Source organism: Strix aluco, chromosome 1 (genome assembly GCF_031877795.1).
Source record: "Strix aluco isolate bStrAlu1 chromosome 1, bStrAlu1.hap1, whole genome shotgun sequence".
In the NCBI taxonomy this organism is placed as follows: domain Eukaryota; kingdom Metazoa; phylum Chordata; class Aves; order Strigiformes; family Strigidae; genus Strix; species Strix aluco.
Genome location: NC_133931.1, coordinates 127,059,304 through 127,076,221, shown reverse-complemented (window position 1 = coordinate 127,076,221; position 16,918 = coordinate 127,059,304). Strand labels below are relative to the sequence as shown.

At 38.4% G+C, this 16,918-nt stretch overlaps 1 protein-coding gene across 3 annotated transcripts in view; it reads right to left on the bottom strand.

Moving 5' to 3' along the window:
- Positions 1-4,207: 4,207 nt before the first annotated feature.
- Positions 4,208-16,918, bottom strand: part of ITGA8 (integrin subunit alpha 8) — a 114,722-nt gene continuing 102,011 nt past the window's right edge. For 2 of the 3 annotated variants that reach the window (XM_074834893.1, XM_074834902.1), the window contains 3 exons: positions 16,345-16,446; positions 7,900-8,022; positions 4,208-6,652 (listed from right to left, as the gene is read on the bottom strand). In XM_074834893.1, coding sequence (XP_074690994.1) covers positions 6,566-6,652; positions 7,900-8,022; positions 16,345-16,446 — 312 coding nt within the window. In that variant the 3' untranslated portion in view covers positions 4,208-6,565. Of the gene's footprint in view, positions 6,653-7,899; positions 8,023-15,887; positions 16,115-16,344; positions 16,447-16,918 lie in introns of those variants that run through there. The other variant, XM_074834912.1, reaches the window with a different exon arrangement.

The window sequence follows — 16,918 nt, the reverse complement described above, 5'->3', positions numbered from 1 at the left end:
TTCTTTGAGGGGCTAATTGAGGGGTGGTAGTTAAAAGCTCATCAACTCTGAGTGTGCTTGAAAAAGACAACTCACATTTTTTTCCTGCACTTCATTCCCACTCTTCAGAAAAAGCATTTCTGAGATACTAAAACCAGCTAAACGTGATCTATATAAGATCAGTATATGCTTGACACATCATACCAACTGCAGTGATGATGCTGAAGAGTCCACAACATATTTTACAAGATTTGCTCTTAAAGACATTGCAGTGAGTCAATGTATTGGAAACCTAATGGCTTCACACAGATGTTGTTTGCTTAAAATGGCTGGAGGGTCAAGTTCAGGCTTACTTTGTTCTGCTAAATTACAGAACAAAGACTTGGCTGGTTGCTTAGTGAAATATCACTGTTAGTAATGTCTAAGTGCTTCATTAGTACCATAATATATTAAATCTAGAATTAAAGAAATAGTAAACTTTAAAAATATCAAGCAAAACATTAATTGCAGCCAAACAAATAGGATCACTGCCATCTTCACTACATCAATTAACTTTTCAATTTCATTGCTGACTTAGTTGTGCCTCCTTCATCTGTTAGCAAAGAATTACTTCAGTTCAACTACTTAAAACTGTGTATATGGACTGAAGCTGTCTACCTATGTAGAGAAGCTTCTTAATGTATGTAACAACAATTGACAAATAAATAAATCCCACTTAAACTCCCCTTTACTCCTCAGGCCTCCTGGGTAAGCCAGGCATAGACAGAAAGTTTCCACAAAAGATTTAGTTTTTACTGGTTTGAAAAAAAATGTCTTTCTATTACCTTTGGATAGCAGAGTCTGTACTACTAGAGTGAAAGATGTCGTACAGCCTCAGCAAATACTGAACAGTCACTCTGAAACAGCAGTGAAGCCAGAAGCTTTTAGCAGACGCTGGAACAAATTCAAGTCTCATGTCTTTGCCATCTCCTTCCTTCTCTCAAAATCAATGAAGTGAATACAGCCCTTCATTTAAGAATGAGAGGGATTCACAGATAACTCGGTAGTCCTGTCACAGCTGCAGAGATATTTTTTCCTTTCGTTATCTAATTACTAGGGAAATGGTCTTCCTCAAACTTTGCATGAGCAATGAATCAGTTGGTCACTGTGAAAAAAAAATCCCTGTAGTAGATCATTAGTCTTGTTATCTTCTGGGGTCACAACTTCTCATCTGCTGTAGCTGAGCCTTATTTCCAATCCATCCATCTTACTAATCAACCTTCTTGTTGTTCCTGATCTACTACTCTGTGGTAACATCTGTGTGTTTGAAGGTTTGATTTCTCCTCTAGAGCCTCTAGCCCTTCCCTCTAAGTCATTTATAGTTAACGTCGTATCCTGCAGCCTCCTTAACTGCTTAAAAGTCCCTTGTGCGCAACTACCTTGTGTTTATGCTTGTACCCATCATGCTTGAAGGGTAAGGCTTCTGTGGTATCATATTCTCCTCTAGAAAAACAAATCTTTCCCAATTTTAGGCACTGAGAAAATTCAGTCTTCATCCTTCTCCACAGGAAAGGTTCTTTCTGGTGTACCAAGTCAAACTGTGAATGGCTGATCTTACCGCCTAGTTTAATGATGCCATATACCCATGCTCTGCCTGTTCTCATTTACAGGGCATATAGCAGAGGATGATAGACTGTTGGATCTTTAAAATCTTCTGGTTTTCACATTAGTTGGCATGGGAATGTTTGTTATAGCAAAGTTATAACACCCTTGGAAGTCTCGGCAGACACTTGAGATACCTCCTGATGCATCTTTTGTGCCTAAAAATGGCAAAAGATAAATCCAGATCTAAGCCTGGGTCTCCTGTGAGACCTCACTGTTAGTTTAAATGTTATTTTCTTTTCCAGCTTTTAGTATGCTGACCTAACTTTTCCTAAATGCTATTAAAATATTAAAAACAACAAAAAAACCCAGTAAGGCTATTTGAAGAGCCAAGAGTTTTTCATATATCTTACAAAAGGATATGAGATTCATGGAAAATTTTTGCAACTTCACATTATTTTCTGGTGCTGCTGGTATAATGTGATAAATGGGCAGATTGCTTCTGCTGGGAAAATGTTAACCTTCATGACCAGGAGAGCATCAGAAGACAGATGTTGTGTGTGCTTTTGCCATACACTTGATGTGGTTGCCTTTTATTTGTCTTGTGAAGGTAGAAAATGTGCCCTCCCCTCCCCAGCTTTTATGTGAGGATTGCTTGGTATTTAGTCTTTACAGTGATGATAAAAGAGGGCACACCCTGGCCCTCCTTGCCAGGAGAAATGGGGGATCTAAGGTTGATGTTTTGTTAATATGACTCTGAATATGTATTTGGGTAAACTGCTGAAAACTAGCCCCTGCAATGCACCGACCATTTCACATAGCATCCTGAATTCTGCTCTGCTGCTGTTATCCTGAGCTTGCTTCTGGAAAAGCAATACTGCCTAACACAGTCCAGTTTTGGAAAGAGTTGCTGAGGTCTGCTTTACAAACTGTTACTGAAACAAAGAACAATGCACAAGCAAATGAAATGTGGTGCATCAGTTAAATAGAGCAACTTGATGAGAACAAACGAAACCATCTGAAAAGTGAGTTGAATAATTACTTCCATTCTTCTTTTCTAAAAATCACTGTGTACAGTAGGGTAGCATCATGGATTGTTAAGCGCCCCTCAAATACAACATATAGGCAAAACGAGAACAGTCTTTCAATATTAAAAGCATTCCTGCTGTGTCACATCATGGCGCCTGCATAAGCTAAATTCAAGACTTTTTATTGTCAAGAGGCACTGCCATCACGCTACATTTTAATATGGATCTTTGCCAACAATCAGAAATAAAACACTCACTCATAAACAATTCCTAAACGCAGCGTGTCACATGGTATTTCATTAAAAATGTTTGCTACAATGTGGTGGAATACTGTAGGCCACAGCCAGTTGGGACTTTCTTTCCCCTGCATATCTCCAGGTGTTTTGTTAGTTCCTAAAAGGCTTTTTAGGTAGTATGCCACGCCTACCAGAAGATCCTTCCTGCTAATGGATGAAAAAATCACAACTATAAGGTAGAGAAAATCAGTGCTATTTTCAAGAGATGTCTAATGTAGGAAATGTGTAAAAGCTGTCAGGGCAAAAAAGTTGAAGACAGAAAAAATTGTAAATGAGTTACAGAATGGTGACAAGAAAAAATTCTTGTTAACAACCTGTTGGTTAATTGAAAATTGTATTTGCTAAATGCCTTTGAAGATTAAATCCGTAAGTGACAACATATTCAAATGTACTGGTCCATGTTATGTAAATTCTGAAATTTTCATAAAACAGAAAATGTCGCTTGACACTTGATACTCTTAGTGTCTGCTGCATGGGTGAAATAACTGGGCAGCCTTTCTGAAACTTGCATGTGAAATAAAAGATGAATGTCTTTCTGTTTACTAGACGCTGTGGTGGTCATAGCAATAAACAGTTTTAAAAGGCTTTAATTTATAAAGTAACCTTTTTTTTCTGCTCTCTGGACTACTCAGCAATTAGGAGCTCACCGCATACATTTGGAAGTAAGTGTAAGGCTGAATTACTTTTACAGAAAGCTGAATTTAGTAACTCATTACAAGGCTGACATCACAGAAACAAAAGTTCAGTCATGTAGGGATGTGGCAGAGGTTATCGTGCAGCACATTACTAATATACTGGGGGGAAAGATTATGTCAGCTGCCTGATAGTGTCCACATCCAGGATGCAATCTCCCCAGGGGATAAACACTCTTGGCAAGCACTGAAACCCTGAAATCTTTGCAAAGCTGTTTGCAATTTGCAGCCAAAGCTATCCACAAATGCTGGGACCAAAGACTACAGTCCTTGACAGCACGCGGCTCCAGACATTTCCATGGGGGAAGTTTAATCTACAAGGATGTAGAAATATAAAACAAAGTATTGCTCAAAGTAACTGTTTGTCAGATCATGTGCCTCTAATTTGGTTTCCAGTGACATTACACAGCTGCAGCCAATGGATTCCAGCCAGGCCCAGCAGTCACTGAGGTTCTTTTTGGTTTAAATTTAGTATCTGAACATGTTTTGCCCATCATTAAAATGGAGAGTAATTGCTCAAAAGTGAACCATAGATGTTACAACTGCAAAGAACTTATTAGGTCACCTAGTCCTATCCTCAGAGCAATGCAGGATTGAAAACACATTGCAACAAATACTGAACAGAACTGTGTTTGTTTTAGTTTTTTCCTATTTTTTTTCTTTATTGTAATCATTAATCAGTATATTCAAAAGTTTAAAAAACAACCACAAATGCCAGTGTAAACATGCTTCAGGTATATAAGTAATATAAACTATTGCACATACAAAAGTCCTATGTTCAGTATCTCCTTATGGTGCTATTTCATCAGAGTTGTGCCGATGATGTGACTGTAATGAGCTAGCTGATCTTATTTCAGAAGCTGCTACACACAATTCTGTATTTACAAAAGCTCGAAGCTCAGTCTTTTTCATGGGAGGATGGTTTTGCCTGGAATGTATGGGATACAGAGGTGTGCAAAGATGGGACAGGCTTGATTTGTGGTGGTATTTTTCAGCTGATCTCTCTAATCTACAAGAGGTCAGCTCAAACCCATTTGGGGGAACTGTTAATGGTTTTCTTGGGGACTGGGAAGTGGTCAGGCGTCTCCATCCTCAGAAGCACCTCCATCTTCTGAGGCATGTCTCTCCTCCTATCATTAAGTCTCACGGGCACACTGCATCTGATAAGCTAAAGACTCCATACAGGTCTTGCAAATTTGCCTTAGATATGAAGATGGAACACACCTGCTCAAGTTTCCTAGTTCCTGCTTGGATTTCACAGGTCAGTCTGTGCAAGAAATGGTAAAACTGTAAAATCTCCTGTCAGACTGACAGAAGTGACAATGTCTCATGGCTAGTCCCGTCCTGTAGTCTTAGGAAGAGGAAAGGCAGGTATCTAAAGGGAGCCAAGAAGTGACACAATGGATGAGGCTGTTTCCCAATTAAAAAGCTGGGATGGATTGTAAAGAAAAGGAGCTCAGCAGAAGAAAAGTGTGGTCTGTTTCAGAGAATGAAAAATCCCTCCTGAAGTATACAATATAGCTAATTTCACACTCACAGGCAGCACTGGAAGACTCGAGCTTTCAGGCACAAATTTGCACAGATCAGAGCTTAAAGCCCCTGCTGAGATAAGGACCATTTTCTGACAGAAGAGAAAGAATGAACCCTTCTCTTCTTCAGAATCCTCAACCCAGAAAAAACAAAAATCCTACATGCATATTTTTACTCTTTACCTCAGAATATCTCTCCTTCTTTTTGTTCATGCTTGGCTGGCTGGCATTCTATTTTTCTGCACAAATACAAATCCTGCCCACCTTCCCTGAAAGACTTTGCTTAAGAAATAATTATATTCAGCTCTAAACTTTGCTGAAATCAACACTTTAAATAAGACACCAGCTTATAGATTGTAAAATTAAAAAAAAAGGCAATGATTTCTTTAGGTGAACAGTGTTAGGGTGTATGACACAAATTAAACAGAAGACACAATGGCAGTAGCCATTCCATTTCCAAGGGGCCATTTCAACAAAGTAACAGGGCAATGGCAAAGAAAATTTTCCCTAGCCCAAAACCTCCAAGTCTTCTCAATATCACTAGTGTGGCTGTGATAATTTAAATCAGTGTTTCACAAATGACTGTATCCTCTGTCAGCCATCAGCAATGCAAGGAGAGGGTAACTCATCCCCTGCGCTATACTGTGCATGGATTTAGTTATCTGGGTGTGATACTGCCAGCTCTGAGTTGAAAGAGATAGAACATCTATTTGTTTATCGTTTCATCTTGTGAAACGTTGCGTGAATCTTCTGCTTTGCAAAATACCTTGTAGCCAAGAAAGATGTATTCAGTTGTGTACAATGGGTTTACTTCTCTATTTACATGCAAGGCAAGTACATGATTTCTATTTTTTTACTTTCTTCTCTCAAAATCTAAGTTGATGCTTATATCAGATACTTATCCTGAAAAGGTGGAAAAATAAATAATTCTGCCCCATCTATAAAGTTCTTTATAGACTACCTTTGTTTTTCAGAAGTACTTTCACAGTACTGATATATTGCTTGTCTCCCTGAGCCATAATTTCATAAAAGTTCTTATTCTTAGGGAGGTGTCAAAGGTATTCTGTATGATACAGTAGCGTTTAGAAGTTTTGGCCTGGTCCATTTTCTAGACCATACAGTAATGCAGGTGTTCTCTCCTTGGGAGATTTGGGCTTGTTCTGGAAGCATCTCAGTATACCACATGTGTTCGAAAGCATCTGCTGAAACGTAGACTGACTGGAATATGGGATAAACGTTCTGTTCAGTGGTTGAGTATGTTTGTAAGGCAGTGATAAAGCTGCTTTCTTTGGCAAGGATGGCCATCATGTGGCATGTTCTCAGAACGTTGCATAGATCAGATTACAACACCATGTCACTTGCAGGTACAAAGGAAGACTGGTGGAAGGAATCTTTCATTTAATCCTCATCATGTTTCTAGTCTCAGGCAGGATTCTGACTTTAACTGTCACTCTCTTCCTCTATGCATCAGTAGTCTTGTTATTTGTCAGTTGTTCCCTGTCAGCCATGTCATCTTGAGGAGGTCTAGCTCTGTCAAAGAAGCCACACTGCGGGAAACAATCAACAGAAACAAAGGCGTCATGGTAAGACAACCACAGGAAGACTCAGCTGCAGTTTGATTCTTCACCCAGTCAACCTGAAAGGTCGGATACAATCTATCACAGGCTGATAGACTGTGAAAAACCTTGTTTATTTCTGTGCAAATCTTTCCCTAAGAAAAATTATAGTTTTAGGTGCAAGGCATTGAATTTCAAAGTATAGCTTTAAAAATTCAAATTACTGAAAGATGTCTTTGTAGAAGATGTAAAGTTGGTCTGAATGCTGATACTGACTGATTCTAATGAGAAAACTGCTAATTTCAGTTCAGCAAGACACTCATTCATAAAAGATATTTAGATTGACGAATAGTAACAGAGGTGGAATATGTGTTGGGAAATGTGCACAGCACAGTGTTGTGACCTAGACTAAAGATCACTAAAGATGAGATTCTTCTCACCTAATTTTGCGTCAAAGTTACCCTTTTGGTCAAAAGGTTGAAAGGTATGGAGGCTTCACAAGAGGTCAAAGGAAAGTATCACTAAATGATAATCCTCTCATCCTCCCATGTTTTACACATAGTTTTTTGCTGTTGTTAACTGACTAGGTGAATCTGAAAAGTTAGCTGGACACCTAACCCATAACCTTTAGGCAGCTAAAGGCAGGTGAGGCATATCCTAACTTAAGAAATTATTTTAATTATTTTTAATGGGAACTGAGAGGATGGCCAAAAGCTATGTTAGCTCCCTGTAATATTGCAGTTTCCAGTAACTTGTCTTAAAACTTGTGAAGGGAGTGTAACAACCAACACAGAACTAGAAAACTTTTAAAATAGAAGATATGAGATACTAATATAAAAGGAAATCTTCTAAAAATTAATTCTCAAAGCTGGGAGTGTTGTTACATGCTGACAAAAACTGGAAATTCCTGAAGTATTCAGAGAAAACAAAGTTAGAGTCACTTCTTTTTGAACCTAAACATCCTGAAAAAGAGGATCATAGGTCTTGGGAAACGGAGCCAAACTCTGTATGCCCATTTATAACCAGACTTTAATAATAAAGGAGGACTTTGAAAACAAGTTCCCTGGATAAAGGTCAGTGACACTAGCATGTCAGAAATGCCAAAACAAAAAAGACACATGTGTATTGTTGCTTTTGCTCCAAACTGTTAAAGATCACAGAATTACAGCCTCTCTTTTTCCCGTTAGTATCTTTCAGGGTTTTTTTAAGGCAACAGTAACAGTAACAATGCAACATACCTTCCATAAAGCTAGGGTCAACATAGCTAGTACCAGTAGTCCAAGAAGTATTGCTAGTATTATAACCCATAAAGGGATTACAAAGGAGACATTTGGAGTGGACCAAATGACAGATGTTCTGATCTGAAATGAAAAGAATACATTAGACGCACAAAAATTAAGCAAGTAAAGCAAATCTGACAGTAGAATACAGAGGTTATAAGCATTCACTTCAATAGCATTTTGCAGAATAGAAATATACATTGCTTGGAATTCTTCCGTGTTGGCTTCATCTGCCGCAAGTTCCTTTCCACTTGTTCATGATAATTACTAGAAATGGGATTCGCACATATACAAAAGTCTTGTCGTATCAGACATATGAATCATTTTCACTTAATACAGAAAAGCAAAAAATACCCTTCTGTGCAGATGCTTCAAGAAAATTCAAGGAGCAAAGTTCTACTCACATGTATGCTGGTACAGCCTAGGCCAGTATAACCGACTTACACTGAATCACTCTGAAACAATGGTTGACTTTAGCTCAAACTCTTAATTCAAACCACAATAGATACCAGCTACATTATTCTTATTTAATTTTTGCTGACACACCAGTATACACTTTTTTCCTATTATTTGCGTTTCAGCTAAGCAGTCCAAAAATGAAACTCAAGCAGAGTGCATTGTCCTTGTGATAAAGCCTAATGAACAATATGTTACACTCCTTAAAAGAAGCCAAGCATATGGACTATTACCTAAATGGGAAATAAGCATGAAACACTCTCATTGTCTGAGGCTCTATAAAGCAGCAGGTGTGTATAACATGAGTTATCAAAGGTTTTAATTGACTTGGCAAACTTCACTCTTTAGACCTTCATCTTGACAAAGAGTAATAATAACCCTTCCGTATTTCTCCTTCTGGGGCCATCCACATAAGTAACCTCCTCCTCACTCTCCCTTCCATACCTTGTACCAAATTTATTCTATGCTCTCAGAGTCCACTTGGAAGGCTCCTCGTCAATCACATTGAATATTTGTTCTCTCCCTGCTGCTCCCAAGTGGGAAGGAATGATTTTGACCTTTCCTTATCTGCTCAGCCACAGTATGTCCCTTCAGTTTTAGTTTATTTTGTCAAAGTTTCCTCTTTGTTAGCCTAGGAATTTATTTCTCTCTCGGGTTTTCTGTTGGACCTCTCTCATTTACTCCTAGTCTCCCTTAAAGAGGGTAAGTATGTGACAGATGAAAGTTATTTCCTTCTTGACAAGATGAAATCAGTTTGCTTTGCAAAAACTCTCAAATGATCTTCCTTTTCAGTGCTTTAGGTTCATCTAGGAAATCTATTCTTCTTAATAAGTTTCTTGGCTGTTGCCCAGTCCCCGATCTGCACTCATTGCAACTTCTCTTTCTACTTGCTTTTTTGCTATTAACTCGCTGGTTGATGCACCTGAAATTTAGCACAATGCTAATTCCTTCATTCATGGAACAGCATCCTAAGTTTGAAGGATGGACACAACTCTGTAGTCCAGTTCAAAATTAATTCCATTTTTGTGCCTCTCACCTTTCTCCTTGAAGATGGCAAATTTCAGCCTTTCTGCAACACCTAGCCCTTTCCTCTCTCGCTCTTTCTCACGATCAGCATACTTTCCTAGACTTTTCATTCTGCAAGCACGAGCACATCTGTCTCCCAGCTACTGTCATGATTAGTTGAAAGATACTTTGGAATAGTCCTTTCCACTTACTTCATCTGTGTGGCCAGTTGTCCCCTACTCTGGCACGGGCTTAGAAAGATGGCAGTCCAGTGAGATCTACTGATGCATATATTTTTATCGCATCCCTCACTGTTACGGGACACAGATCATAGTTGAAATTAGGCACAAACTTTCCATGTGGGATACTGCTTGCCTTCTATCAAAGCTTATGCTGAGGGTTACACAAAAAATTCTGAGACATTGCCCAGTCCTTCTGGGGTTAGCACTTTAACATTGATTGGCATCCTGAAGATTAAGTGCTTGCAGTGTTGGCCGTACCGTCGTTGATCTAAAAACACATTCAGCTAATATACTTCTCTGCTGCAGCTGTAAATAGTTATTACTCTAAAAGACTTCAAAAAGATAGCATATACAAAGAATAAATGTTAGTCAATTAAAGCAAGAAAAAATTATTTCAAGGCAAACAGAATTAGTAAAAAAAACCATGAAATCCCACCCACAGTGTGACCAAGTGATCAACTATGCCACTGCGGGGATAGCATTCTTTCCCCAGACTCCTCTTTGAGTTGCTTCTTAACAACTGCAAAACTTCATAGGCTCTCTGTAGCATTAGAGTCAGTAACAGCAGTGCTCGTTTAGTACGGACAAAATGTTTTTGAATGGCTTTCCTTGTGTCTCAGAGTGGTACTGTATCTGGCATTAAAATGCAAGGGCAGAGAAAATGAGAAAAAGGTCATCTGAACTGTCTGCAGAGATTCCTTCCAGAGAAAAGACAGTTAAGGAATAAGATGAATGCAAGTAAAAGGCTTATGTGGCCAGGGAAATCAGAAGGGATGCAGTCATGATGGGCTGCACGAAGCCTGTAGCAAGCAGTGAGCTCAGCTGTCCAAGGAAGAAATAATTTCCTTTCTACTGCTTAAAGATCCTCGTGCATGCTGCCCTGAGGCAAGCCTTGAAGACCTGATCACATATAGCACAAGAGTTGGGAAGTGCTGACAAATATTCAACGGGCCCCAAGACAGCACAAACTGAGATTGATTAAAAAAACCCAACTCATCCACACTGTGCGTTTCCTCTGTTGGCAAACTCTGTGGTACTACATGCAAGAAGTTATAATTTTTTAATTATTATTTGAAAAGGATCTGATGCTATCAACGTACAGTGTAAGTACCTTACTTATGTAAGTCTGAGCTTCACTACAGTTTCTATTCTAACACTATCACTTATCTGAGCATGTTGCTGCGGGCCTGGAGCAGTAAAGTGATAGACCACTCACCAAAATCATCTTAACAAGTATTTGTAAAACAACAGCAAAAAGTAAACCCAAGCAGCGCTTTCTGCCCTTTCAAGTTTGACAAAATGACTGACTCCATTTTAGAGTAAGATAAAACCTGAGGGAAGACCCATTTGCTTGCAAAAATTTGATTTAGCTATTTCTGGTACTGATAGCTTGAGCCAAATTCCTAGGCGGGACAATGTGAGGGAGATAAATGCAACAGGAAATGGAGTCTGCATCACTGCTCCGGGCTGGACTGTACATTGGCAAACCAGAACAAAAAGACTCTGGCAAGCTGCTGGTCAGCTATGGATGGGTTGGTAGAGGGACAGTCTACTGAAATTGTACATCCTGAATATGGAAATTATCGGAGTGGGCAAGTACTTCTGTAGGAAGGATTTTTTATTTACAGATTCCTTAAGATAGTATTTGACTGAACCACATCTGTCTCTATGGGCACCAAGTCCACTTTCATCCAATCTAAGGCAACTACTTCAGAACCACAGGTGCTCTGGGACAGGGGTGAACTTACCTGCTGCCTGGTGTTGTCCAGGATCTGAATAGCTCATAGGGCTGCCTACTGATTGCACAGGAGCACAGCAACTAGACTCTTAGCTAATGCACTCCAGCACTCCAGTTCACTGTTCAAAATTAGCTGGGGTCAATCCAGACCTCAAAGCATGTTTGAGATCCTGCTGAAATCAGTGGAGACAGTCCACTTCATTAGGGATGGTGGATTTCATTAGGCTTTGGATAAAGCCAAGAGTAGTGTATGCAACTACAAGTACCTATGTAGCAATTCTGTGTCCACATTTGTGCACCACTTCCTAGATGTTTGCTACATTTGCATGTTGTGTTTTCTTTCCTCTTAGGCTGTGAAAACAATACGGCAACCTAGCTCTTCTTGTGAAACCTATAGAGCACCTATCAGCATGGATCCAGAGAAGGACATCTGGGTCTTCCTGAGGAAAAACTGTAACCAATTATGAGTGGTGTAGCAGTGTTCAGCCTTGCTTATACTGCATGGGTTCATAATCCTCTCTCCCTTCTTCCTTCTGTCATTCTACCTTTACAGACAGTAGAGTGCAGTTTACAGTGTAATTTCAGTAGCTCAGCTGAAGCCTGACAAATGTTGAAATATAAACAAGAAACTGTAATCTTATAGAAGTGCAGAGCGTCGTGTTTATAATCCTTAGATTATCAGCAATGAGTAAAACAGAGCAGAAATTAGGTCTATCCTGTATCAAGCAGAATCCTGCTACAAAGCTGCCACATCTCTTGCAGCAAGAGTGTGGCCAATGGCTAATGAAATATTTGCCTGCTAAAATCTTAAAACCATCTTGTCGCACCCACACCCATTTCCCATGAATCCTTCTTTGTCTTAGGTTTTTGAAAGCAAGGGAAGGGTTGTGCTAAGTGCTTGAGATGTATTTCCTGAGCAGGAGATTATATGTAGTCGTCAGTCTCACTCCTGCCTGTGTGCATTACCAGTAGAATATAACACCCCTGGGCTGCCGCTTTTTATACAAAGACTTGCAGGGCTGCTAATGCAATTCCTGGGGAGCAGTTTGACACTGCAAGTCCTGAACACCCACAGAGCTGAGGCAGAAGCTGGAGGGGAAGAAAGAAACAAAGCATCCCTTCAGTTTTGCCTGCCTTGTTTCACCATTTCCACAGAAGACTGTCCCTCCTCCACCCCATGCTGTCCACAACAGTTTTACATATGATTTTGATTTAAGACAAGTTTGCATTATTCAACTTGGATTTCTGTTCTTCTCCATGTGGTAGGTTTAGTACTGCAGGATCAGAGCCAGGGAACGTTTTTTAGGGGGATTTATCTGTTTTCATCTAAGGTGGCCAATATGAAGAAGTGGAATTTTTACACAAGTGTTGCATGTTGGCACTGTACTTCAGATGTATGTTGGCTTTCCTCTCCGTTCAGGACTAGAAGACTTTCTTATACTGAACACTGAAAACAGTGGTTGCTTCTCTGTCAGGCTGGTGAAAAGCACACCTGATAGACTTGAGAGGACCCATCTGACTTCTGGCCTTTCACACTGCTGAATGTCTCACACCTCTTGTATGCAAAGGGGTGACAAGGAATGCCATCTGCCAGCCAGACAGCTATGGACAGAGCCTTCGTCTGCTATTGGAAATAAAATCCAAGCTGGTCTTAGCACAGAAGCTGTCTGATAGTCTTCAGAATCGCTGTTGTAGTTCCATGAAAGTCACTTGTTGCTCATGAAAGTATTTCCATAGGGAGGCTTTTATTTTTCTTTTTTTAAACGTGCCACAGTTAAGCACATTGTAAATAGATAAAAGACATATTAGGGCTTTTGCCACTGATTTTTGTACAGTTTGGACTTTGCTCCTGATTTGGGTGCTACTCAGTGTAGCTTCAAAATTGTCTTTGATTCCACTGGAAGGCAGCACAACTCAGAGAAGCATATGTAGTAAGCTGCCGGTTTACCCCTCTTGTCCTTTAAAAGACACAATTTAAGAAATAAAAATAATTTATCCATAATTTAATGTGCTACTTTAAGAAATAGTAGCTAAATTTATTATTTTCTAATGATACCACTTTTACTGCCCATGATGACCTTCCTCTAATTGTTAGTCATTTTGCTTACAGGGACTGAGAAACAGGAACTCTTTAGTGCTTTGACATGTTCCCATCCTTTGCAGTATGATGTTTTTGTATGCTCTGAAAAAATGCTCAAAATAGAATGTAATAGCTCCCTTGAGCTTGGAGTCATAATTAATATTGACATTTATGTTTACATTTTACAAATGTTTGTGACAATATATTTCATTAGGAATATAAGCACATGTAAAATGAAAGTACTGTCACTGTGTAATAGCTAAAAAAAGTTATAAGCCTTAGTCTGAAATCAATTTTACTCACTGTAGGACACTGGTCAAACAGTTTAGGCTAAAGACATCCCCCTCTGAAGATGTTATCAAACATTTAAGAAAAGCAATCTTATTTTATTAAACTCAAAACCTGGCTCAAGAATCGTAAATTAAAATGGAACAAATTACTGCTTATTCTAACTCTGTGCTTTTTATAATAAAAAGTACTTTCACCTTGCACATGAAATTAATCAAATAGGATAGTAGTATTTACCATAATAATACCTCTAAGAAAAAATGACAACTTTCTCTTGAATGATACAGTTGTTAGCAAGGAAATCCAACCTGTTGTACAATATATAGTTGCAATTCCAAGCCTATCAAAATTAATAGAAATATTTTTATTGATGTCAGTAGATTTTAATTTAAGCTCCACTAAATTCCAAGCTAATTTTATGTTTCATGCCATTTTCACTCTAATGTTTTACTACAAAAGATTCAGATTTTCTCACATTTACATAATTTTTCACACACCTATGTATCATGACCTATGGATCATGACCTATGTATCATGATCTGTTCAAGATATAGATCTATATTCCATGATGATGGAAATAAAGACCTCAGTGCTGCAAATATGACCGCATGACTGTGTAGGTTACTGATGTGTATGGGGTTACTCATGCCATTAAAATTAAATGTACTTATCAGCCTGCATAATTGGAACCCAGCACTGTGTAAGTTAAATGAAGAACATATGCGCTGTTCTTTTAGAATATATTATCTTCTCTATATAAACTGTAAAGTGTTAGCTGATTATTAGATACGTACTTTCAACAATTAATTTTAAAATATTAAAATCTTTATTCTACTTTCATCCTTGCATTGTCTGAAAGAAAACCATAAACTTTCAAATAAATCTTTGGAAACCTTTAAAACACAACCAGTGATATTTTTCAGAAGGAGCAAGAGTATTAAGCATTGCCCAACTTCAAGAAAATATTTCTTCTTGCAAGTGGAACATCAAAAGAGCTTGTGCATATAACACAACAAGCTGTAGAGCTGGCAAGCATCCACTGCCATGTCCAGATATGAAACGACATAAAAGCGCTATCATTTTTCAACATTTTACAGTTGCCATTACAGGCATTTTGCTGTAAATCATCTGCAGCAAATAACAACCATTATACTGGCTGGAGTAAGAGAATAAAATGCTTATCTGATCATTTGGTAGATCATCTGACACTTGTTGAGAACAGCAGGCTATCACCTGGGGTAAAGCACTTCAGTCCAGATGAAGGCACCACTATCAACAGAGTTCTGCACAACATGTGTTTCTGGTATGGAACACATGCTGCAAGAAAATAAAAAGAGCTTGAGTGTATCTGTCAGCTTGGAGCCTTTGAACCTTTCTGGATGAATACTGCATTAAGAATCAAATCTCTCTGGTGAAATCATGGGTCTCCTGATGTTAGAGGTTGGAGTCACTGGACATACAGGACCAAGATTTCACCTCGTGTCTTCCCAGAGCAAGTATCAATCAACCATTCAATCTGTGCTTGTTCAAAACAAAACTTTATAGCCTGTATCCTCTAAAATATATTCAAAGTAAGCTGTAAAGTGTATTATTATGTTGGTTTTACATACAAAAAATTATTTCGTTCCCTACTACTACATCTCAACAGACTGATATGATTTATTTGCACCATGACTTAACTTGGAAAAGTTTGTACTGAGCTTACCTTTTAAAAGAAGGACTGTAAATGATAAACCTTCATAAAAACGAGAACAATTAGCCTTCAAATCGCAGATTACTCTTATATTAGAATCAAACTTTGCACTTATATTTTACTTATTTCTATCAGTAATGACAAAATAGAGTGAGGTATCAGACACCATAAGAAGCAAATTCCTTTAAATTGCTCCCCAAACTCAATGCTTTGGCACCAGCAAACAATTAAATCAAATTTATGCCTCCAAGATTAATTTTTCATATAATAATCAAGAGTCATACAAATCTTGCTTTGCAAATAAAGCAAATACTTTGCTATCTATCTATCTCATCTGTAGGGATTACCAGGTAATTTCATATCTTGCACCTGATGTGCTGTGAGATGGAAACCCTAGAGAGGCATGCAGACCTTTCTGAAAATCAGGGTATCAAAGAAGCTTAATACAGATAAAAAAGAAGTTGCCATAGATAATCTGTAAGCTTTTGTGACAGAAATGCTGACTGGGAGAAGAGTGAGATCTCTAAACCTGACAGAAAAAAGGTTTTGGATTTTGCACAAAAATTTCCTCCAGGTTTTTTTAACCCCAAACAAGGTAATTAGACACTTGCTTTCACAGTTTTGTTGTTTTCTTCTGGGTGAAAAATCCATCCTGGTTGCAATAAAGCAGTCTGCACATTAACACAGCAAGAAATTATTTAGAAATGGAATTAGTATCATATATCATCAGCTTCCACAGAAAGCAATAAAGGTATTTCCTTTAGGTATTATTTCAATAATTTACACTAGAAACACAGGAAAGACTGATCTCAATAATTTCATCTACAAAAACTTTCACAGCTGTGATCAGAATGACCAAATACATGTGCTTCACACAAAGATATCATTTTCAGTTACTTACTGCTACGCTTCCCTCGGGGAGCTTTGCTGGTTGCACTTTATATGGCATGCTCTTAACTTCGAAGGACACATTGGAAGAAAGAGTATAGAGATCATTTTTTCTCTGAAATTATATAGAGAAAGAAATTATTAAAAACCATGTTTATACTTAAAAGCATTATGAGATATAAGCAGAGAAAAAATACAGAGAACTGATTTCCTAAGGCAAAGAGGGTTTCTTTTGGTAAAGGGTACAGTAATCCTGGGATCTGTATGTGTCCACAAGACAAACACATAAACGTAAAGCTGAAACACAAAGACCTCATGTTCAAATGGAGAAGAAGAGTTAGATATGAAGAAAGACACATACAGTTGTTTCTCATACTTATCTGAAATAGGAGACTGGTGAGTTTGAAGCAGGGGGGAGGTTTATGGGGTGTCTATGTTTTAAAACCTTGCTTCTGCTCACTAAGCCCAACAACAAATGCAGGTATCTTGAGATTTCCAGGCCTATGTTGAGACCAGGCTGATAAAGCTCCCTGATGGCATCAAAAGGAATGGCTGTGCCTTCCCATCAAAGAACAATAGGAACAAAC